Source organism: Maylandia zebra, linkage group LG14 (assembly GCF_041146795.1).
Source record: "Maylandia zebra isolate NMK-2024a linkage group LG14, Mzebra_GT3a, whole genome shotgun sequence".
Lineage (NCBI taxonomy): Eukaryota > Metazoa > Chordata > Actinopteri > Cichliformes > Cichlidae > Maylandia > Maylandia zebra.
In genome coordinates, this window is record NC_135180.1 from 40,591,685 (window position 1) to 40,616,693 (window position 25,009).

General features: G+C 46.0%; 1 protein-coding gene and 1 long non-coding RNA gene across 3 annotated transcripts in view; one reads left to right on the plus strand and one right to left on the minus strand.

Moving 5' to 3' along the window:
- Positions 1–1,014: 1,014 nt before the first annotated feature.
- Positions 1,015–25,009, minus strand: part of LOC112432677 (uncharacterized) — a 41,161-nt gene continuing 17,166 nt past the window's right edge. The window contains exons 6-11 of one of the 2 annotated variants that reach the window (XM_076873546.1): positions 21,832–22,032; positions 17,413–17,613; positions 15,198–15,376; positions 12,997–13,175; positions 3,346–3,546; positions 1,015–1,192 (exon numbers count right to left, since the gene is read on the minus strand). In XM_076873546.1, coding sequence (XP_076729661.1) covers positions 15,365–15,376; positions 17,413–17,613; positions 21,832–22,032 — 414 coding nt within the window. In that variant the 3' untranslated portion in view covers positions 1,015–1,192; positions 3,346–3,546; positions 12,997–13,175; positions 15,198–15,364. Of the gene's footprint in view, positions 1,193–3,345; positions 3,547–12,996; positions 13,176–15,197; positions 15,377–17,412; positions 17,614–19,606; positions 19,786–21,831; positions 22,033–25,009 lie in introns of those variants that run through there. The other variant, XM_076873547.1, reaches the window with a different exon arrangement.
- On the plus strand, positions 6,591–8,884 carry LOC143412519 (uncharacterized). Its single transcript, XR_013093053.1, has 3 exons — positions 6,591–6,824; positions 7,560–7,620; positions 8,106–8,884. It is a non-coding gene; the product is annotated as an uncharacterized LOC143412519 (long non-coding RNA).

The window sequence follows — 25,009 nt, forward strand, 5'->3', positions numbered from 1 at the left end:
CTGGTCAAGTGCTGTGCAACTGGGATTGCACCTGTCGTCCACAGGAGGGCGCCTAGCTGGGAAGTCCAGTACATTCCATATTAAAGTTGTTGCAAGTGCATTTTTTGTGTAAAAGACAGACACACACACACACACACACACACACACACACACACAGTAAGGTCTGAAGTGCAAAATTTGAATTACATTCCTTTGTATCTCTCCCTCTCTCTCTCTCTCTCTCTCTCTCTCTCTCTCTCTGTCTCTCTCTCTCTCTCTCTGTCAACACACACACACACACACACACTCACACACACCAAAGCACACAGACAGAAGCTGGTCACAACTGCTGTGCAACTGGGATTGAACCAGGGGGGCTCCCTCTGCTGGCTCAATGCGGTACAAAGTGTCAGAAGCTGTTAGATATCTGCTTTTGACAATCAATTGCACCTGTCATCCACAGGAGGGCGCCTAGCTGGGAAGTCCAGTACATTCCATATTAAAGTTGTTGCAAGTGCATTTTTTGTGTAAAAGACAGACACACACACACACACACACACACACACACACACACTGTAAGGTCTGAAGTGCAAAATTTGAATTACATTCCTTTGTATCTCTCCCTCTCTCTCTCTCTCTCTGTCTCTCTCTCTCTCTCTCTGTCAACACACACACACACACACACACGCACACACACACGCTCAATGGAGTATAAAATAAAGACCGGGGCAGTTCTCTCACTGGAGTCTCTTAGAGTGGAGGCTGCCCTTGCTAGCAAGAAGTTCTGTGTGTTTCTCTTCTCTGAGTCTTTACTGAAGAAGTGTTTTATAACATTTTCCTTAACAACTGACATGTGTTTTTTGTGTAAAAGAGAGAGAGACACACACACACACACACACACACACACACACACACACACACACTCACACTCAGCGGCTCAGAGATGAGGGAAAAACAACAGAAATCAGGATAGATTTTAATGTCAGGAGATGCCCTGTGATGCTGGGGCCATTGTGTAAGATTGGAATGTGTACCAGTGGCTGGTGGGTGGTCCTTGAAGGTCCCAGGAGGAGGCGGCGAGGAGGCAGCGGGTGGCTGGGCTTCGGCCTTGGCCCAGGAACGTCATTTATTCTGCGTGGTGCCGCGTGTGCCCTGTGCAGCTTCGATGTGTGCGGCTGACGCTCTGTGGTTCCTGTTCCTGTCATAAAAGGCCCTGTACAAGGGGATAAGAAATGCATCATTGGTTACCAAAATAAAACAGTGTCTTTCTGCCTGTGTCATTCTGTTTGGTTTCTTTGAGCGTTTGTTTCTTAAATACACAGCAAGTGTCACTCTCTCTCTCTCTCTCTCTGTCACACACACACACACACACACACACCAAAGCACACACACCAAAGCGCGCACACACACACACACACACACCAAAGCGCGCGCACACACACACACACACACACACACACACACACAGACACAGACACTGTGAGGTTTGCAGTGCAAAATTTGAATTTTAGTGCATGGTGATTTGTCTCCCTCCAGTGGCCCACGGCAGGTATGATGAGGCTTAAATGATAGGTTATGGGGAAAAAGCCAGGAGAGGATGGGACAAAAGTGGAATAACTGAAAAAGTAAGAGGTGTAGAGGGCTGATGTTGGTGTCTAGGTGGGGGTTTTGGTGGGTGCCGGACGCTGTGGCGAAGAGGCCACGCCGATGGCTTCTTCGGTTCTGGAGATATGGCGAATCGGACCAAAAAGGATGGGACAAAACGGTCCCAGTCGGAGAAAGGAAGGTGCAGAGGGCCTGGGTCCACCACCACTGTACTCAGCAGGCCCTGCCGGGTCGTTCGACACGCAGCATGGCAGGGATCGGTGACATAACATGTAGCAGTTTCCCTTCACAGAAGCGTCTGCAGCAGGTGGGTGGAGGAGGAGGCAGCAGAACCAGGCCTTTGGAGCACTGTGTCATCTCCTGGTCCTGATGCTTTGAATCTCCCTCTCTGTCTGTCTGTCTGTCTGTCTGTCACACACACACACACACACACACACACACACACACACACACACACACACACACAGAAGCTGGTCAAGTGCTGTGCAACTGGGATTGCACCTGTCGTCCACAGGAGGGCGCCTAGCTGGGAAGTCCAGTACATTCCATATTAAAGTTGTTGCAAGTGCATTTTTTGTGTAAAAGACAGACACACACACACACACACACACACACACACACACACAGTAAGGTCTGAAGTGCAAAATTTGAATTACATTCCTTTGTATCTCTCCCTCTCTCTCTCTCTCTCTCTCTCTCTCTCTCTGTCAACACACACACACACACACACACACACACACACACACACACACACAGTAAGGTCTGAAGTGCAAAATTTGAATTACATTCCTTTGTATCTCTCCCTCTCTCTCTCTCTCTCTCTCTGTCTCTCTCTCTCTCTGTCAACACACACACACACACACACACACTCACACACACCAAAGCACACAGACAGAAGCTGGTCACAACTGCTGTGCAACTGGGATTGAACCAGGGGGGCTCCCTCTGCTGGCTCAATGCGGTACAAAGTGTCAGAAGCTGTTAGATATCTGCTTTTGACAATCAATTGCACCTGTCATCCACAGGAGGGCGCCTAGCCGTGAAGTCCAGTACATTCCATATTAAAGTTGTTGCAAGTGCATTTTTTGTGTAAAAGACAGACACACACACACACACACACACACACACACACACTGTAAGGTCTGAAGTGCAAAATTTGAATTACATTCCTTTGTATCTCTCCCTCTCTCTCTCTCTCTCTCTCTCTCTCTGTCTCTCTCTCTCTCTCTCTCTCTCTGTCAACACACACACACACACACACACACACACACACACACACACACACAGTAAGGTCTGAAGTGCAAAATTTGAATTACATTCCTTTGTATCTCTCCCTCTCTCTCTCTCTCTCTCTCTGTCTCTCTGTCAACACACACACACACACACACACGCACACACACACGCTCAATGGAGTATAAAATAAAGACCGGGGCAGTTCTCTCACTGGAGTCTCTTAGAGTGGAGGCTGCCCTTGCTAGCAAGAAGTTCTGTGTGTTTCTCTTCTCTGAGTCTTTACTGAAGAAGTGTTTTATAACATTTTCCTTAACAACTGACATGTGTTTTTTGTGTAAAAGAGAGAGAGACACACACACACACACACACACACACACACACACACACACACACACACACACACACACACACACACACTCACACTCAGCGGCTCAGAGATGAGGGAAAAACAACAGAAATCAGGATAGATTTTAATGTCAGGAGATGCCCTGTGATGCTGGGGCCATTGTGTAAGATTGGAATGTGTACCAGTGGCTGGTGGGTGGTCCTTGAAGGTCCCAGGAGGAGGCGGCGAGGAGGCAGCGGGTGGCTGGGCTTGAGCTGTGGATCAGGGACGTCATTAATTCTGCCTGGTGCTGCGTGTGCCCTGTGCAGCTTGGATGTCTGCCGCTGACGCTCTGTGGTTCCTGTTCTGCTGATCTCCTGGTCCACACACGGCTTCAGGGTGCACTGTACAAGCGGAGAAGAAATGCATCATTGGTTACCAAAATAAAACAGTGTCTTTCTGCCTGTGTCATTCTGTTTGGTTTCTTTGAGCGTTTGTTTCTTAAATACACAGCAAGTGTCACTCTCTCTCTCTCTGTCACACACACACACACACACACACCAAAGCACACACACCAAAGCACACACACACACACACACACACACACACACACACACACACACACTGTGTATCATCACTGATTTCTATAATCCACATAATCCAGATTCGATTTGGTGCAATTTTTACTCAGAAAGTGAGAGATCTTATAATTCTGATCATTTATCAGTACTGACACTAAACTTTATCAGAGATGTGACCATCACAGCACATGCCGTTGTGTCAAAGTAACTGAGAATAAAAAAATAAAAAAATAAAAACATAAAGGAGATTTTCCTGGCATGGATTTTATAGCAGATAACCTTAAAAATATTCTGCAATTATACCTAATTTGAAAAAGTTTACATTTCTTCAGTATTAAACAGCAGAAATTAAGCTTTCTTATCCGACGTCATTTACAAAGGAAAGAAAAGACAGCGGCCGCCAGCGCTGTAAACAACCGTAGACTGATGGGTAATAAGCGAATGAGTAATGCAGAAAACACATGTTTGAGATGGGAAACTTTTCTTGAAGTTTCTCTCACAGTTCACGCACAGCTGTGGGTTTTATCGTGTTGGAAGCAAAACAGCAAAAGTAAGAAGGAATTAAGGATGATATTAGCCCCCACGCCGACTAAGCTAATTCTGATGCGTCGGTCCGCTCTGTTTACGTTTTCGTGTGGAATGCGTTTCCTGCTCTCATTTGCTGGTTGTTGTTGAAATAGTTTTGTGAGCTTTAACCTGAGATTCTGGCGTTTCTGGTAAAACACATTTATATTCATTCAATTCAGGATTTAATGAATCGATATCGCTTCATTCAAGCTACTCACCCGTCTCTATCCACCTCCACGTCCAGCTCGACCACGGACAGAGGTCCCGCCCCGACTATCTCTGATTGGTTTAGACCACGAAGGGGAATGACGTGTGTCTGTTGTTGAACACATGGACGTCTGTCGCTTGGCGAGCGATCGGGTGGTTTAGCGAGTGTCAGCCTCTTAAGTTTAAGACAAGCCCGGCTGCTTTTTAAGCGACGCGGCGCTAGCTACCCAGCTAGCTCAGTACACAGGAACTACTTCCGGTAGTTATACAAAATAAAAGCGTCCCCCATTATAATCCGCTATAATGCCATACTTCCGCTGCGCGCGCCGTTGATATATACCTTGGCTTTACATTAATTGTGAGAAAACAAAACAAACAAATAACTCACCGTTGAGTCGATTGTGAGGTAGTGTAAAGACGAATGAATCGGCTGGGTTATTGCACGCTGTCAACTGGTCTGTAGTGTAGGATTTGTCGATATCTGACAAGTAGGCCAACCACAGGGACACAGCGGCCGCCTCCATTACTCCCGACATACCACTAGAGTGAGCCAGCACACCACAAATGAAGTTTTCTTGTTCTCCATTCATTTCAATGGGAAAAAACTTGCATTAAAATATTCATATTTAAAAAACTATAGAAGTAATAAACACCAAAAGTCATAGCAACTCATTCCAGCTCCAGCCGCACACAATGATATATCATATGTGAACCTTGTCTCAAAACTGTGGGGCGAGTTAAGGTCCAAAATAAACACCAAAAGTCATAGCAATTAGATGGAGTCATTGCTTTGGCAATGACTCCATCTAATGGTTAAATTTCTGAACTGCAGGCTCAGTAAGTAAGTAAGTAAGTAAACTTTATTTATTAAGCGCTTTTCACAGACAGACATTCACAAAGCAGCAGTGATGAGACGCAGGTCTTGCGTCCATGACTGCCCTCGCGAGTTAAAGACAGCTGCAGTGTTTGTGTTTTCTAACTCAGGTGTCTCAGCTGAAGAACTGCGGGGTGATTTTAAGAAATCCCCTGTCAATTGGTTATGAGCAAAAATTGTTTCTATAAAATAAAAATTAAAAAAACACAAAAAAAAACCCCAGTTTCAACCGTAACGTGAAGTACACATTTTATTATTTTTTTCCTTTTAGTGAAAGGAAACAGCCGTCGCCGGTATGCTAGTGCGCACGCTCCACCCCCTCCTACGCCTCTTTCCCCCCCTTCTTTTTGCTTTGTAAATAAACAGAAATGTGACTTTTGCTTCATAAACAGTTTGACAAACAAGTGGTGCCTGCAGGGTGTATATTCATGGTATAACCGGCATAAACACAGCCTCACTTCGTGTGTGATTGTGCAGGAAATACAACTGTGCGCTCAGCTTCGAAAAAGGACCGCATCTATCCATTTATCCTCATCTCACCTCTATGTATGTGCTCTCTTTGAGCGCAGGTGCGGCTCTTTGCTGTGACACATCTCTAATGTAGTCTAGACGCTCCGGCGCCAGGGGTCATCGGGTGACACACACACACACACACAAACAACAAGTAACACAACATGGACCATGAACTCTGCGTGACTCAACTATACCAAGACAGTTCACCTATTACGAGCCTTTAAAGTAAGCTTATTGCTAAATAGTCTTGATATTTAATCAACAGGTAAGGTAACACCTGATTCTGTTCACATGGACGGAGTTTTTTCAGTGCTAAATAGTCTGCACATCCCGGCTCTTATTATTTATTTTGCTGCGTTATTTTGCAAAATTATCTAATCTAAAAATAAACTACATAAATGAGTGCGATGCAATATTTGCTCTTGGTGTTTTCAGTCCTTTATGTCCATCTTATGTGTCCTTTTTTTCTGTTATCAATCAACCAACCGATCATTCGATTAAAGGCCTGTCAACGGGCTTCGTAAAGGTTCTTTTAAGGTCACCAGAAAGCTACATAAAGACTGCACCTGCACCTGCACCAAAGTTCTTTTTTTTTTCTCTCTATCTCCGAACATTGTTGCATTTTAAAACCTTCTTCAGTGAGCTATAAATAGGTCACAAGTGAAACACTAAAGTGGCTAACCTTTCTGTGGAATTAAATAGATTTCTAAAAATGTGCCCATAGTGTCAGTACAGGATTGTGAACATCGCAACGCAAAGTTTTTGATTTCTCTCAAAACATATATTTCTTTTCATGTTGAACAGATAATATCTTTAATTTGAGTCAAAGTGATTTGCACTTGAACACGCCCACCAGAAATAGACCGGGACCCATTTTTATTCTGCATGGCTGCTGGAAACATCATGTCACATCTTTGATTAATTTCATCTGAAAATAAACGTAAGTAAAGCCAAGTGTGTTACAAAAGCTTTTATAATTTGTATTGCCAAAATCGCAGAAAATAACCCCATTTAAGCTGGGTCGACAGCCACCCCTAATTTTTGCATGATTGTAGCTGCTAGCTATAAGCTAGCTAGCTATCCTGCGCAACGTTAGAACTGGTTACCAGAAACCGACCATCACAGTCGGGAATACAAGTTAGTATACTGGTAAAAAACGGCTTTTTGCCTAACTAGCTAGCGTTACCACGATGCATCGGTGGTGGATAAAGCTAGCTAGCATAAGTTCATAGTTCATAACATTCATAGTATAACTCCGTGCTCCGCTTCGTTTGAATTTTTCTGGTGAGCTCGCGGTTTCTAGACACAAGCTTGTGTTTGTGCGCGCACGTTTGTCTCTCTTCATATAAATATCTGTGTGTTATGTGTGTGTACACCGAGGGCAAAAGATAATTATTAATGTGCATGATTTAGAGACAGAAATAACAAGCCAGCATATAAGATCAATGACATAAGACTAATTCCTTCAATTGACTTTCAGGCGCAGCTCGGAAAAATGTGCATTTTCTGAAGAAATTTTAATTTTAACAGCAAAAAATTGACCCTATGCCAAACTTAGTCGCTAATGGCTGGTCTGTAGACTGTTTGGTATGTCATGTTACGTATTTCTTGGTTTTTCTATGTAATGTGTTTTATAGAGAAGTAACATTATTCTTTTTTTTCTGTATGCTTTCAGAACCACAGATCGCTCCATCCATTCCATGGCTGAAGCATACATTTTCATTTAATCTGAACAGGTATCATTTTGCATTTACACTGCACATCCTTTTTAAACATTTCATAATAATCTAGACTCTCCCTCATTATCCTCTCATTCACCTTGCTGATGTGTTGAGGACTTGATAAAAGAATACATGGTATGTCCATATCTGTTCTGTCTCTACATGAGATGCAGTCTCTTGATGTAAATTTGACAACTCTGCTATTAAATGCAGTGATTAATGTAGGACAGCAACGATTAATCAACTCATCAAGTTAATATCTTAGGGTTCTGTATTGTTTTCTTTTTTTTTCTTGGGCTTTGTGGAACATTTATGAAAATGTTCCACCATTGATTTAATTTAATGATTATGCAATTCACAATCTGATTAGTCAAATAATTGTTCTAATAGTCTGTGACCAAACAACTATCAAAATAGTAGTTTATTATGGTCAAAGATTTATCAGGTGTGCCAGACTTCAATTCTTCACTTGTACATTTTGTTCCATATTTTACCTCAAGATATCCCAGAAAGATGAAGCTGAGGAAGAGCTGCAGAGTACCACCATGGCACTCTTCGTCTTCAGGGACAACTCAAGCCTCCTACATCAGCCTCGAGACATCGGGATAATCATTGATGGTGTGGAAGTCCTGAATGAGTTGCCTTCTGTGGCAGCTGGAGTGGCAATGGTCTTTGGACTCTGTTATGCTCTTAATATGGAATATCCACGAGGATTCAGGTTCACCTTTGAGGCTCTTCAAAAGATTATGATGGAGCTTGACTTTAACAAGATGACCTCTAAGATTCGCAAACTTAATTGTGAACTTAACACTGCACAGTAGTGTGTTTGCATGCATGTGTGCATGTGTATGTGCACATGCATGTGCATGTGTGCTTGGTTATTTTGCTTGGTTGGCCTGCAGTGGTATTCTACATTCAAAATTTATAAGAACACCCATTTGAAAGGGAGATTTAAGTTGATTTCATTGATACATGTGTAGATTTTTTTTTTTTTTTTTACATTGTACAGGCACAGTGCACATATAAACATTTTTGAGTACTTGCAAATTGGTTTAAAAATAGTTTTTATAATGGTTTTATGCCAGTTTTAGACAGGTTGCAGGTTTTATACTGGTTTTCAAAAGATTGCAGGTTTTATACTGGTTTTCAAAAGATTGCAGGTTTTATAAAACAAACATTTCTCTAATCATTTCTGCCGTAGCACTAAATCTGTATATTACTAATCCTCTCTATTGATTATAGTTAAAATGGTTTGGAACAATAAATAATTTTGAAATAATTGGTTGGCCAACTGTCTTGTTTTTTATAGGAAATGCAGAGCATTTTTGAACTGAAATGAAATGTAAAAAATATAGTTTGAATATATGTAAATCAATTACCTGGCTTCAACACAAACATATTAGTTCATGTTAATTTGGTTCGATGTGAATACATTAGGTTGGTTAAATTTCAATATATTAGCTTGGTTCAATAATTAAAATATGGTTCTATGTAAAAAAATCAATTTGGATCAATGCAAAATTTAAAGTTTCAGTCAAGTCTAGTAATATTGTTTATATCAACATAAAAGTATCAGGTCATATCAAGTGACTCAATTTGGATTCTATAAAGCCAAATATTTTGGATGTGACAACTGGACATCATTTTTTTTAATTTGAATAGGGTTATTTTTTTTACAGTGTAGTTTATTTCTCACAGTTTTTTAAAAATTCTCTTGCTTTATGGTTCTTAGCGCTGTTACCAGTCTTTGCATTTATCATCATTTTTTCTCTTTTTTCTTTCATGTTACACAAACATGATTACATATTGCATATGAATCAAGGTTGTGCAGAGGTGGTTGCATTTCCCAGACAATCATGCAAAATATATACATTTCTTTTTTTAAAAATGACATGGTGCGACAGGACTGTAGCACAGTAATACAGCAACATCAGAGGCAAATTCCATTCAAGTTTTGCAAGCCTAGCTTTGAACTTTATTTAAATAAACGGCAGTGACTCGTTATGACAAGGATCATTCGTAATCTCACTCAAACCATGCTGAACGGCTCTAACCCAATTAGGAACATAGGGTTGTTGTTTTTTTTGTTTTTTTTAAAAAGAAAAAAACATAACTGAACACAACAGTATGTCAGTGCAGTGACTAATCAGGCAGTACAGTTTCAGGAACCGTTTTAACTGAGGCAGGATGGCATTTTGGTTTTTAAATGGGCATTTAAAACCTGAAATAATCCTAAAGGCTTAGACAAAAAGGTGACATTTGTTTTCGAAATTGAGGTGATGGGCATCTTAGTCGCTGTCACTCCTCTCTCCTCTCTGGAGCAGCCTCTTTCCACTGGAGGGCACGGGAACCTCATGCTTCACTGAGACCTTTGACTTGCTTTTGCTGTCCTTGTCAAGCAGCTCCAAACCGTCATTGATCTTCTTCAACATCTCGTAACGCTCACGCCCACGAACAGGGAGGAGAAAAACCTCCTTGTCGTCCCCCTCAGCACTGGAGGTACATTTGGACTTCTTTGTGGATGTGGTGTCAGGAGGTGGTGCGCTCTTTCGTTTTTTCGCCTCTTTGGTGCCGCTCTCCTTCTTCTGTTTATTGTCCTCCTGTAGCTGTAACAAAGAGGGACGAAATAACAAAAAAGAGAAACATATTTGTCAAGTAATTTTACCCCCCCCCCCCAAAAGTGGCATTTAACATGATGATATTCTACTGCCTTCTGGGGGAGGGAAGGAACAGCGGTTTTTCTTTTGAGTTTATATTCAAGTTTTCTCCTTCTTGCCCCCTCTGGTGTACAATTTCTTCCTTTTTCCTGTTTAAAAAGAGTTCACATATTTTGTCATTTGACTGTAAGCAGTGCAAGGAGGAGATGCTCGCTTTTTGCATGACAGTCTGCCACTTCAGTCTTCCCTTTCTTTATAAGGCTGGAAAATACTTCAGACCCCTCCTCAGGCAGTAAGGGGCCTGAGGTGGGGTCTGAACTGTGGGTACCGGTATGAGGAGAGAAGGGGGACAGGACTGGATAGTGGCTTAAAGTTAGGATTTGGTTTGATTTGAACGGTCGTCCTTCACAGTCCTCCTCCAACACTGACAAGGATTGTCCACAAAAAAACCCCAAAAAACCCCCCCAAAGAACTGGTCTCCCATTAACATTCATTCAACGTGTACACAAAGATAGACGTTTTTGGAAAAGCATATTTAATACAAAAGGAGACTTCTCAAACTAAAGAGGAGAGTATTGGCGACTGGTAACACACTGCTGCTGCGACCGACTGGAACACAAGACGACAGGTAAAAATTAAAATAACTAGCAATAATTAGGGGTTAGGTTATGGGGAAAAAGCCAGGAGAGGATGGGACAAAAGTGGAATAACTGAAAAAGTAAGAGGTGTAGAGGGCTGATGTTGGTGTCTAGGTGGGGGTTTTGGTGGGTGCCGGACGCTGTGGCGAAGAGGCCACGCCGATGGCTTCTTCGGTTCTGGAGATATGGCGAATCGGACCAAAAAGGATGGGACAAAACGGTCCCAGTCGGAGAAAGGAAGGTGCAGAGGGCCTGGGTCCACCACCACTGTACTCAGCAGGCCCTGCCGGGTCGTTCGACACGCAGCATGGCAGGGATCGGTGACATAACATGTAGCAGTTTCCCTTCACAGAAGCGTCTGCAGCAGGTGGGTGGAGGAGGAGGCAGCAGAACCAGGCCTTTGGAGCACTGTGTCATCTCCTGGTCCTGATGCTTTGAATCTCCCTCTCTGTCTGTCTGTCTGTCTGTCTGTCACACACACACACACACACACACACACACACACACACACACACACACACAGAAGCTGGTCAAGTGCTGTGCAACTGGGATTGCACCTGTCGTCCACAGGAGGGCGCCTAGCTGGGAAGTCCAGTACATTCCATATTAAAGTTGTTGCAAGTGCATTTTTTGTGTAAAAGACAGACACACACACACACACACACACACACACACACACACACAGTAAGGTCTGAAGTGCAAAATTTGAATTACATTCCTTTGTATCTCTCCCTCTCTCTCTCTCTCTCTCTCTCTCTCTCTCTGTCTCTCTCTCTCTCTCTCTGTCAACACACACACACACACACACACTCACACACACCAAAGCACACAGACAGAAGCTGGTCACAACTGCTGTGCAACTGGGATTGAACCAGGGGGGCTCCCTCTGCTGGCTCAATGCGGTACAAAGTGTCAGAAGCTGTTAGATATCTGCTTTTGACAATCAATTGCACCTGTCATCCACAGGAGGGCGCCTAGCCGGGAAGTCCAGTACATTCCATATTAAAGTTGTTGCAAGTGCATTTTTTGTGTAAAAGACAGACACACACACACACACACACACACACACACACACACAGTAAGGTCTGAAGTGCAAAATTTGAATTACATTCCTTTGTATCTCTCCCTCTCTCTCTCTCTCTCTCTCTCTCTGTCTCTCTCTCTCTCTCTCTGTCAACACACACACACACACACACACACACACACACCAAAGCACACAGACAGAAGCTGGTCACAACTGCTGTGCAACTGGGATTGAACCAGGGGGGCTCCCTCTGCTGGCTCAATGCGGTACAAAGTGTCAGAAGCTGTTAGATATCTGCTTTTGACAATCAATTGCACCTGTCATCCACAGGAGGGCGCCTAGCTGGGAAGTCCAGTACATTCCATATTAAAGTTGTTGCAAGTGCATTTTTTGTGTAAAAGACAGACACACACACACACACACACACACACACACTGTAAGGTCTGAAGTGCAAAATTTGAATTACATTCCTTTGTATCTCTCCCTCTCTCTCTCTCTCTCTCTCTCTGTCTCTCTCTCTCTCTCTCTCTCTCTGTCAACACACACACACACACACACACACACACACACACACACACACACACACACACACACACACACACACACACACACTGTAAGGTCTGAAGTGCAAAATTTGAATTACATTCCTTTGTATCTCTCCCTCTCTCTCTCTCTCTCTGTCTCTCTCTCTCTCTCTCTGTCAACACACACACACACACACACACGCACACACACACGCTCAATGGAGTATAAAATAAAGACCGGGGCAGTTCTCTCACTGGAGTCTCTTAGAGTGGAGGCTGCCCTTGCTAGCAAGAAGTTCTGTGTGTTTCTCTTCTCTGAGTCTTTACTGAAGAAGTGTTTTATAACATTTTCCTTAACAACTGACATGTGTTTTTTGTGTAAAAGAGAGAGAGACACACACACACACACACACACACACACACACACACACACACACTCACACTCAGCGGCTCAGAGATGAGGGAAAAACAACAGAAATCAGGATAGATTTTAATGTCAGGAGATGCCCTGTGATGCTGGGGCCATTGTGTAAGATTGGAATGTGTACCAGTGGCTGGTGGGTGGTCCTTGAAGGTCCCAGGAGGAGGCGGCGAGGAGGCAGCGGGTGGCTGGGCTTCGGCCTTGGCCCAGGAACGTCATTTATTCTGCGTGGTGCCGCGTGTGCCCTGTGCAGCTTCGATGTGTGCGGCTGACGCTCTGTGGTTCCTGTTCCTGTCATAAAAGGCCCTGTACAAGGGGATAAGAAATGCATCATTGGTTACCAAAATAAAACAGTGTCTTTCTGCCTGTGTCATTCTGTTTGGTTTCTTTGAGCGTTTGTTTCTTAAATACACAGCAAGTGTCACTCTCTCTCTCTCTCTCTCTGTCACACACACACACACACACACACACCAAAGCACACACACCAAAGCGCGCACACACACACACACACACACCAAAGCGCGCGCACACACACACACACACACACACACACACACACACACAGACACAGACACTGTGAGGTTTGCAGTGCAAAATTTGAATTTTAGTGCATGGTGATTTGTCTCCCTCCAGTGGCCCACGGCAGGTATGATGAGGCTTAAATGATAGGTTATGGGGAAAAAGCCAGGAGAGGATGGGACAAAAGTGGAATAACTGAAAAAGTAAGAGGTGTAGAGGGCTGATGTTGGTGTCTAGGTGGGGGTTTTGGTGGGTGCCGGACGCTGTGGCGAAGAGGCCACGCCGATGGCTTCTTCGGTTCTGGAGATATGGCGAATCGGACCAAAAAGGATGGGACAAAACGGTCCCAGTCGGAGAAAGGAAGGTGCAGAGGGCCTGGGTCCACCACCACTGTACTCAGCAGGCCCTGCCGGGTCGTTCGACACGCAGCATGGCAGGGATCGGTGACATAACATGTAGCAGTTTCCCTTCACAGAAGCGTCTGCAGCAGGTGGGTGGAGGAGGAGGCAGCAGAACCAGGCCTTTGGAGCACTGTGTCATCTCCTGGTCCTGATGCTTTGAATCTCCCTCTCTGTCTGTCTGTCTGTCTGTCTGTCACACACACACACACACACACACACACACACAGAAGCTGGTCAAGTGCTGTGCAACTGGGATTGCACCTGTCGTCCACAGGAGGGCGCCTAGCTGGGAAGTCCAGTACATTCCATATTAAAGTTGTTGCAAGTGCATTTTTTGTGTAAAAGACAGACACACACACACACACACACACACACACACACACACAGTAAGGTCTGAAGTGCAAAATTTGAATTACATTCCTTTGTATCTCTCCCTCTCTCTCTCTCTCTCTCTCTCTCTCTCTCTGTCTCTCTCTCTCTCTCTCTGTCAACACACACACACACACACACACTCACACACACCAAAGCACACAGACAGAAGCTGGTCACAACTGCTGTGCAACTGGGATTGAACCAGGGGGGCTCCCTCTGCTGGCTCAATGCGGTACAAAGTGTCAGAAGCTGTTAGATATCTGCTTTTGACAATCAATTGCACCTGTCATCCACAGGAGGGCGCCTAGCTGGGAAGTCCAGTACATTCCATATTAAAGTTGTTGCAAGTGCATTTTTTGTGTAAAAGACAGACACACACACACACACACACACACACACTGTAAGGTCTGAAGTGCAAAATTTGAATTACATTCCTTTGTATCTCTCCCTCTCTCTCTCTCTCTCTCTCTCTGTCTCTCTCTCTCTCTCTCTCTCTCTGTCAACACACACACACACACACACACACACACACACACACACACACACACACACACACACACACACACACACACACTGTAAGGTCTGAAGTGCAAAATTTGAATTACATTCCTTTGTATCTCTCCCTCTCTCTCTCTCTCTCTGTCTCTCTCTCTCTCTCTCTGTCAACACACACACACACACACACACACGCACACACACACGCTCAATGGAGTATAAAATAAAGACCGGGGCAGTTCTCTCACTGGAGTCTCTTAGAGTGGAGGCTGCCCTTGCTAGCAAGAAGTTCTGTGTGTTTCTCTTCTCTGAGTCTTTACTGAAGAAGTGTTTTATAACATTTTCCTTAACAACTGACATGTGTTTTTTGTGTAAAAGAGAGAGAGACACACACACACACACACACACACACACACACACACACACACACTCACACTCAGCGGCTCAGAGATGAGGGAAAAACAACAGAAATCAGGATAGATTTTAATGTCAGGAGATGCCCTGTGATGCTGGGGCCATTGTGTAAGATTGGAATGTGTACCAGTGGCTGGTGGGTGGTCCTTGAAGGTCCCAGGAGGAGGCGGCGAGGAGGCAGCGGGTGGCTGGGCTTCGGCCTTGGCCCAGGAACGTCATTTATTCTGCGTGGTGCCGCGTGTGCCCTGTGCAGCTTCGATGTGTGCGGCTGACGCTCTGTGGTTCCTGTTCCTGTCATAAAAGGCCCTGTACAAGGGGATAAGAAATGCATCATTGGTTACCAAAATAAAACAGTGTCTTTCTGCCTGTGTCATTCTGTTTGGTTTCTTTGAGCGTTTGTTTCTTAAATACACAGCAAGTGTCACTCTCTCTCTCTCTCTCTCTGTCACACACACACACACACACACACACACCAAAGCACACACACCAAAGCGCGCACACACACACACACACACACCAAAGCGCGCGCACACACACACACACACACACACACACACACACAGACACAGACACTGTGAGGTTTGCAGTGCAAAATTTGAATTTTAGTGCATGGTGATTTGTCTCCCTCCAGTGGCCCACGGCAGGTATGATGAGGCTTAAATGATAGGTTATGGGGAAAAAGCCAGGAGAGGATGGGACAAAAGTGGAATAACTGAAAAAGTAAGAGGTGTAGAGGGCTGATGTTGGTGTCTAGGTGGGGGTTTTGGTGGGTGCCGGACGCTGTGGCGAAGAGGCCACGCCGATGGCTTCTTCGGTTCTGGAGATATGGCGAATCGGACCAAAAAGGATGGGACAAAACGGTCCCAGTCGGAGAAAGGAAGGTGCAGAGGGCCTGGGTCCACCACCACTGTACTCAGCAGGCCCTGCCGGGTCGTTCGACACGCAGCATGGCAGGGATCGGTGACATAACATGTAGCAGTTTCCCTTCACAGAAGCGTCTGCAGCAGGTGGGTGGAGGAGGAGGCAGCAGAACCAGGCCTTTGGAGCACTGTGTCATCTCCTGGTCCTGATGCTTTGAATCTCCCTCTCTGTCTGTCTGTCTGTCTGTCTGTCACACACACACACACACACACACACACACACACACACACACACACACACAGAAGCTGGTCAAGTGCTGTGCAACTGGGATTGCACCTGTCGTCCACAGGAGGGCGCCTAGCTGGGAAGTCCAGTACATTCCATATTAAAGTTGTTGCAAGTGCATTTTTTGTGTAAAAGACAGACACACACACACACACACACACACACACACACAGTAAGGTCTGAAGTGCAAAATTTGAATTACATTCCTTTGTATCTCTCCCTCTCTCTCTCTCTCTCTCTCTCTCTGTCTCTCTCTCTCTCTCTCTGTCAACACACACACACACACACACACTCACACACACCAAAGCACACAGACAGAAGCTGGTCACAACTGCTGTGCAACTGGGATTGAACCAGGGGGGCTCCCTCTGCTGGCTCAATGCGGTACAAAGTGTCAGAAGCTGTTAGATATCTGCTTTTGACAATCAATTGCACCTGTCATCCACAGGAGGGCGCCTAGCTGGGAAGTCCAGTACATTCCATATTAAAGTTGTTGCAAGTGCATTTTTTGTGTAAAAGACAGACACACACACACACACACACACACACACACACTGTAAGGTCTGAAGTGCAAAATTTGAATTACATTCCTTTGTATCTCTCCCTCTCTCTCTCTCTCTCTCTGTCTCTCTCTCTCTCTCTCTCTCTCTGTCAACACACACACACACACACACACACACACACACACACACACACACACACACACACACACACACACTGTAAGGTCTGAAGTGCAAAATTTGAATTACATTCCTTTGTATCTCTCCCTCTCTCTCTCTCTCTCTGTCTCTCTCTCTCTCTCTCTGTCAACACACACACACACACACACACGCACACACACACGCTCAATGGAATATAAAATAAAGACCGGGGCAGTTCTCTCACTGGAGTCTCTTAGAGTGGAGGCTGCCCTTGCTAGCAAGAAGTTCTGTGTGTTTCTCTTCTCTGAGTCTTTACTGAAGAAGTGTTTTATAACATTTTCCTTAACAACTGACATGTGTTTTTTGTGTAAAAGAGAGAGACACACACACACACACACACACACACACACACACACACACACACACACACACACACACACACACTCACACTCAGCGGCTCAGAGATGAGGGAAAAACAACAGAAATCAGGATAGATTTTAATGTCAGGAGATGCCCTGTGATGCTGGGGCCATTGTGTAAGATTGGAATGTGTACCAGTGGCTGGTGGGTGGTCCTTGAAGGTCCCGGGAGGAGGCGGCGAGGAGGCAGCGGGTGGCTGGGCTTGAGCTGTGGATCAGGGACGTCATTTATTCTGCGTGGTGCTGCGTGTGCCCTGTGCAGCTTGGATGTCTGCCGCTGACGCTCTGTGGTTCCTGTTCTGCTGATCTCCTGGTCCACACACGGCTTCAGGGTGTACTGTACAAGGGGAGAAGAAATGCATCATTGGTTACCAAAATAAAACAGTGTCTTTCTGCCTGTGTCATTCTGTTTGGTTTCTTTGAGCGTTTGTTTCTTAAATACACAGCAAGTGTCACTCTCTCTCTCTCTCTGTCACACACACACACACACACACACACACACACACACACACACACACACACACACACACACACACACACACACACACACACACACACACACACACACACAGTGAGGTCTGCAGTTCAAAATTTGAATCTCAGAGCTTGGTGTTTTTGTCTCCCTCCAGTGGACAAATGCAGGTATGATGAGGGTTGGTTAGGTTAGGGGGTAATAGCCAGAGCTTGACGGAATAAAATGGAATAACTGGGAAAGTAAGTGTCGTAGAGGGATGAAAGTGGTGTCTACGGGGGGGTTTCGGGGTGCTCCGGACACCCTGGTGAAGACCCCATGTCGATAGCACCAACGGTTCTGGACTTGGTGTAAATGGGTCCAAATTTGACGGAATAAAAAGGTCAAAGTGGCAGATAGGAGTGTCCGATCGGGCCGATTCCACCACCACTGTACTCAGCAGGCCCTGCCGGGTCGTTCGACACGCAGCATGGCAGGGATCGGTGACATAACATGTAGCAGTTTCCCTTCACAGAAGCGTCTGCAGCAGGTGGGTGGAGGAGGAGGCAGCAGAACCAGGCCTTTGGAGCACTGTGTCATCTCCTGGTCCTGATGCTTTGAATCTCCCTCTCTGTCTGTCTGTCTGTCTGTCTGTCTGTCACACACACACACACACACACAGAAGCTGGTCAAGTGCTGTGCAACTGGGATTGCACCTGTCGTCCACAGGAGGGCGCCTAGCTGGGAAGTCCAGTACATTCCATATTAAAGTTGTTGCAAGTGCATTTTTTGTGTAAAAGACAGACACACACACACACACACACACACACACACACACACACACACACAGTAAGGTCTGAAGTGCAAAATTTGAATTACATTCCTTTGTATCTCTCCCTCTCTCTCTCTCTCTCTCTCTCTCTCTCTCTCTGTCTCTCTCTCTCTCTCTCTGTCAACACACACACACACACACACACTCACACACACCAAAGCACACAGACAGAAGCTGGTCACAACTGCTGTGCAACTGGGATTGAACCAGGGGGGCTCCCTCTGCTGGCTCAATGCGGTACAAAGTGTCAGAAGCTGTTAGATATCTGCTTTTGACAATCAATTGCACCTGTCATCCACAGGAGGGCGCCTAGCTGGGAAGTCCAGTACATTCCATATTAAAGTTGTTGCAAGTGCATTTTTTGTGTAAAAGACAGACACACACACACACACACACACACACACACACACTGTAAGGTCTGAAGTGCAAAATTTGAATTACATTCCTTTGTATCTCTCCCTCTCTCTCTCTCTCTCTCTCTCTGTCTCTCTCTCTCTCTCTCTCTCTCTGTCAACACACACACACACACACACACACACACACACACACACACACACACACACACACACACACACACACACACACTGTAAGGTCTGAAGTGCAAAATTTGAATTACATTCCTTTGTATCTCTCCCTCTCTCTCTCTCTCTCTGTCTCTCTCTCTCTCTCTCTGTCAACACACACACACACACACACACACGCACACACACACGCTCAATGGAGTATAAAATAAAGACCGGGGCAGTTCTCTCACTGGAGTCTCTTAGAGTGGAGGCTGCCCTTGCTAGCAAGAAGTTCTGTGTGTTTCTCTTCTCTGAGTCTTTACTGAAGAAGTGTTTTATAACATTTTCCTTAACAACTGACATGTGTTTTTTGTGTAAAAGAGAGAGAGACACACACACACACACACACACACACACACACACACACACACACTCACACTCAGCGGCTCAGAGATGAGGGAAAAACAACAGAAATCAGGATAGATTTTAATGTCAGGAGATGCCCTGTGATGCTGGGGCCATTGTGTAAGATTGGAATGTGTACCAGTGGCTGGTGGGTGGTCCTTGAAGGTCCCAGGAGGAGGCGGCGAGGAGGCAGCGGGTGGCTGGGCTTCGGCCTTGGCCCAGGAACGTCATTTATTCTGCGTGGTGCCGCGTGTGCCCTGTGCAGCTTCGATGTGTGCGGCTGACGCTCTGTGGTTCCTGTTCCTGTCATAAAAGGCCCTGTACAAGGGGATAAGAAATGCATCATTGGTTACCAAAATAAAACAGTGTCTTTCTGCCTGTGTCATTCTGTTTGGTTTCTTTGAGCGTTTGTTTCTTAAATACACAGCAAGTGTCACTCTCTCTCTCTCTCTCTCTGTCACACACACACACACACACACACACCAAAGCACACACACCAAAGCGCGCACACACACACACACACACACCAAAGCGCGCGCGCACACACACACACACACACACACACACACACAGACACAGACACTGTGAGGTTTGCAGTGCAAAATTTGAATTTTAGTGCATGGTGATTTGTCTCCCTCCAGTGGCCCACGGCAGGTATGATGAGGCTTAAATGATAGGTTATGGGGAAAAAGCCAGGAGAGGATGGGACAAAAGTGGAATAACTGAAAAAGTAAGAGGTGTAGAGGGCTGATGTTGGTGTCTAGGTGGGGGTTTTGGTGGGTGCCGGACGCTGTGGCGAAGAGGCCACGCCGATGGCTTCTTCGGTTCTGGAGATATGGCGAATCGGACCAAAAAGGATGGGACAAAACGGTCCCAGTCGGAGAAAGGAAGGTGCAGAGGGCCTGGGTCCACCACCACTGTACTCAGCAGGCCCTGCCGGGTCGTTCGACACGCAGCATGGCAGGGATCGGTGACATAACATGTAGCAGTTTCCCTTCACAGAAGCGTCTGCAGCAGGTGGGTGGAGGAGGAGGCAGCAGAACCAGGCCTTTGGAGCACTGTGTCATCTCCTGGTCCTGATGCTTTGAATCTCCCTCTCTGTCTGTCTGTCTGTCTGTCTGTCACACACACACACACACACACACACACACACACACACACACACACACACACACACACAGAAGCTGGTCAAGTGCTGTGCAACTGGGATTGCACCTGTCGTCCACAGGAGGGCGCCTAGCTGGGAAGTCCAGTACATTCCATATTAAAGTTGTTGCAAGTGCATTTTTTGTGTAAAAGACAGACACACACACACACACACACACACACACACACACACAGTAAGGTCTGAAGTGCAAAATTTGAATTACATTCCTTTGTATCTCTCCCTCTCTCTCTCTCTCTCTCTCTCTCTGTCTCTCTCTCTCTCTCTCTGTCAACACACACACACACACACACACTCACACACACCAAAGCACACAGACAGAAGCTGGTCACAACTGCTGTGCAACTGGGATTGAACCAGGGGGGCTCCCTCTGCTGGCTCAATGCGGTACAAAGTGTCAGAAGCTGTTAGATATCTGCTTTTGACAATCAATTGCACCTGTCATCCACAGGAGGGCGCCTAGCTGGGAAGTCCAGTACATTCCATATTAAAGTTGTTGCAAGTGCATTTTTTGTGTAAAAGACAGACACACACACACACACACACACACACACACACTGTAAGGTCTGAAGTGCAAAATTTGAATTACATTCCTTTGTATCTCTCCCTCTCTCTCTCTCTCTCTCTCTCTCTCTGTCTCTCTCTCTCTCTCTCTCTCTCTGTCAACACACACACACACACACACACACACACACACACACACACACACACACACACACACTGTAAGGTCTGAAGTGCAAAATTTGAATTACATTCCTTTGTATCTCTCCCTCTCTCTCTCTCTCTCTGTCTCTCTCTCTCTCTCTCTGTCAACACACACACACACACACACACGCACACACACACGCTCAATGGAGTATAAAATAAAGACCGGGGCAGTTCTCTCACTGGAGTCTCTTAGAGTGGAGGCTGCCCTTGCTAGCAAGAAGTTCTGTGTGTTTCTCTTCTCTGAGTCTTTACTGAAGAAGTGTTTTATAACATTTTCCTTAACAACTGACATGTGTTTTTTGTGTAAAAGAGAGAGACACACACACACACACACACACACACACACACACACACACACACACACACACACACACACACACTCACACTCAGCGGCTCAGAGATGAGGGAAAAACAACAGAAATCAGGATAGATTTTAATGTCAGGAGATGCCCTGTGATGCTGGGGCCATTGTGTAAGATTGGAATGTGTACCAGTGGCTGGTGGGTGGTCCTTGAAGGTCCCGGGAGGAGGCGGCGAGGAGGCAGCGGGTGGCTGGGCTTGAGCTGTGGATCAGGGACGTCATTTATTCTGCGTGGTGCTGCGTGTGCCCTGTGCAGCTTGGATGTCTGCCGCTGACGCTCTGTGGTTCCTGTTCTGCTGATCTCCTGGTCCACACACGGCTTCAGGGTGTACTGTACAAGGGAAGAAGAAATGCATCATTGGTTACCAAAATAAAACAGTGTCTTTCTGCCTGTGTCATTCTGTTTGGTTTCTTTGAGCGTTTGTTTCTTAAATACACAGCAAGTGTCACTCTCTCTCTCTCTCTGTCACACACACACACACACACACACACACACACACACACACACACACACACACACACACACACACACACACACACACACACACACACTGTGAGGTCTGCAGTTCAAAATTTGAATCTCAGAGCTTGGTGTTTTTGTCTCCCTCCAGTGGACAAATGCAGGTATGATGAGGGTTGGTTAGGTTAGGGGGTAATAGCCAGAGCTTGACGGAATAAAATGGAATAACTGGGAAAGTAAGTGTCGTAGAGGGATGAAAGTGGTGTCTACGGGGGGGTTTCGGGGTGCTCCGGACACCCTGGTGAAGACCCCATGTCGATAGCACCAACGGTTCTGGACTTGGTGTAAATGGGTCCAAATTTGACGGAATAAAAAGGTCAAAGTGGCAGATAGGAGTGTCCGATCGGGCCGATTCCACCACCACTGTACTCAGCAGGCCCTGCCGGGTCGTTCGACACGCAGCATGGCAGGGATCGGTGACATAACATGTAGCAGTTTCCCTTCACAGAAGCGTCTGCAGCAGGTGGGTGGAGGAGGAGGCAGCAGAACCAGGCCTTTGGAGCACTGTGTCATCTCCTGGTCCTGATGCTTTGAATCTCCCTCTCTGTCTGTCTGTCTGTCTGTCTGTCACACACACACACACACACACAGAAGCTGGTCAAGTGCTGTGCAACTGGGATTGCACCTGTCGTCCACAGGAGGGCGCCTAGCTGGGAAGTCCAGTACATTCCATATTAAAGTTGTTGCAAGTGCATTTTTTGTGTAAAAGACAGACACACACACACACACACACACACACACACACACACACACAGTAAGGTCTGAAGTGCAAAATTTGAATTACATTCCTTTGTATCTCTCCCTCTCTCTCTCTCTCTCTCTCTCTCTCTCTCTCTGTCTCTCTCTCTCTCTCTCTGTCAACACACACACACACACACACACTCACACACACCAAAGCACACAGACAGAAGCTGGTCACAACTGCTGTGCAACTGGGATTGAACCAGGGGGGCTCCCTCTGCTGGCTCAATGCGGTACAAAGTGTCAGAAGCTGTTAGATATCTGCTTTTGACAATCAATTGCACCTGTCATCCACAGGAGGGCGCCTAGCTGGGAAGTCCAGTACATTCCATATTAAAGTTGTTGCAAGTGCATTTTTTGTGTAAAAGACAGACACACACACACACACACACACACACACACACACTGTAAGGTCTGAAGTGCAAAATTTGAATTACATTCCTTTGTATCTCTCCCTCTCTCTCTCTCTCTCTCTCTCTGTCTCTCTCTCTCTCTCTCTCTCTCTGTCAACACACACACACACACACACACACACACACACACACACACACACACACACACACACACACACACACACACACACACTGTAAGGTCTGAAGTGCAAAATTTGAATTACATTCCTTTGTATCTCTCCCTCTCTCTCTCTCTCTCTGTCTCTCTCTCTCTCTCTCTGTCAACACACACACACACACACACACACGCACACACACACGCTCAATGGAGTATAAAATAAAGACCGGGGCAGTTCTCTCACTGGAGTCTCTTAGAGTGGAGGCTGCCCTTGCTAGCAAGAAGTTCTGTGTGTTTCTCTTCTCTGAGTCTTTACTGAAGAAGTGTTTTATAACATTTTCCTTAACAACTGACATGTGTTTTTTGTGTAAAAGAGAGAGAGACACACACACACACACACACACACACACACACACACACACACACACACACACACACTCACACTCAGCGGCTCAGAGATGAGGGAAAAACAACAGAAATCAGGATAGATTTTAATGTCAGGAGATGCCCTGTGATGCTGGGGCCATTGTGTAAGATTGGAATGTGTACCAGTGGCTGGTGGGTGGTCCTTGAAGGTCCCAGGAGGAGGCGGCGAGGAGGCAGCGGGTGGCTGGGCTTCGGCCTTGGCCCAGGAACGTCATTTATTCTGCGTGGTGCCGCGTGTGCCCTGTGCAGCTTCGATGTGTGCGGCTGACGCTCTGTGGTTCCTGTTCCTGTCATAAAAGGCCCTGTACAAGGGGATAAGAAATGCATCATTGGTTACCAAAATAAAACAGTGTCTTTCTGCCTGTGTCATTCTGTTTGGTTTCTTTGAGCGTTTGTTTCTTAAATACACAGCAAGTGTCACTCTCTCTCTCTCTCTCTCTGTCACACACACACACACACACACACACCAAAGCACACACACCAAAGCGCGCACACACACACACACACACACCAAAGCGCGCGCACACACACACACACACACACACACACACAGACACAGACACTGTGAGGTTTGCAGTGCAAAATTTGAATTTTAGTGCATGGTGATTTGTCTCCCTCCAGTGGCCCACGGCAGGTATGATGAGGCTTAAATGATAGGTTATGGGGAAAAAGCCAGGAGAGGATGGGACAAAAGTGGAATAACTGAAAAAGTAAGAGGTGTAGAGGGCTGATGTTGGTGTCTAGGTGGGGGTTTTGGTGGGTGCCGGACGCTGTGGCGAAGAGGCCACGCCGATGGCTTCTTCGGTTCTGGAGATATGGCGAATCGGACCAAAAAGGATGGGACAAAACGGTCCCAGTCGGAGAAAGGAAGGTGCAGAGGGCCTGGGTCCACCACCACTGTACTCAGCAGGCCCTGCCGGGTCGTTCGACACGCAGCATGGCAGGGATCGGTGACATAACATGTAGCAGTTTCCCTTCACAGAAGCGTCTGCAGCAGGTGGGTGGAGGAGGAGGCAGCAGAACCAGGCCTTTGGAGCACTGTGTCATCTCCTGGTCCTGATGCTTTGAATCTCCCTCTCTGTCTGTCTGTCTGTCTGTCTGTCACACACAC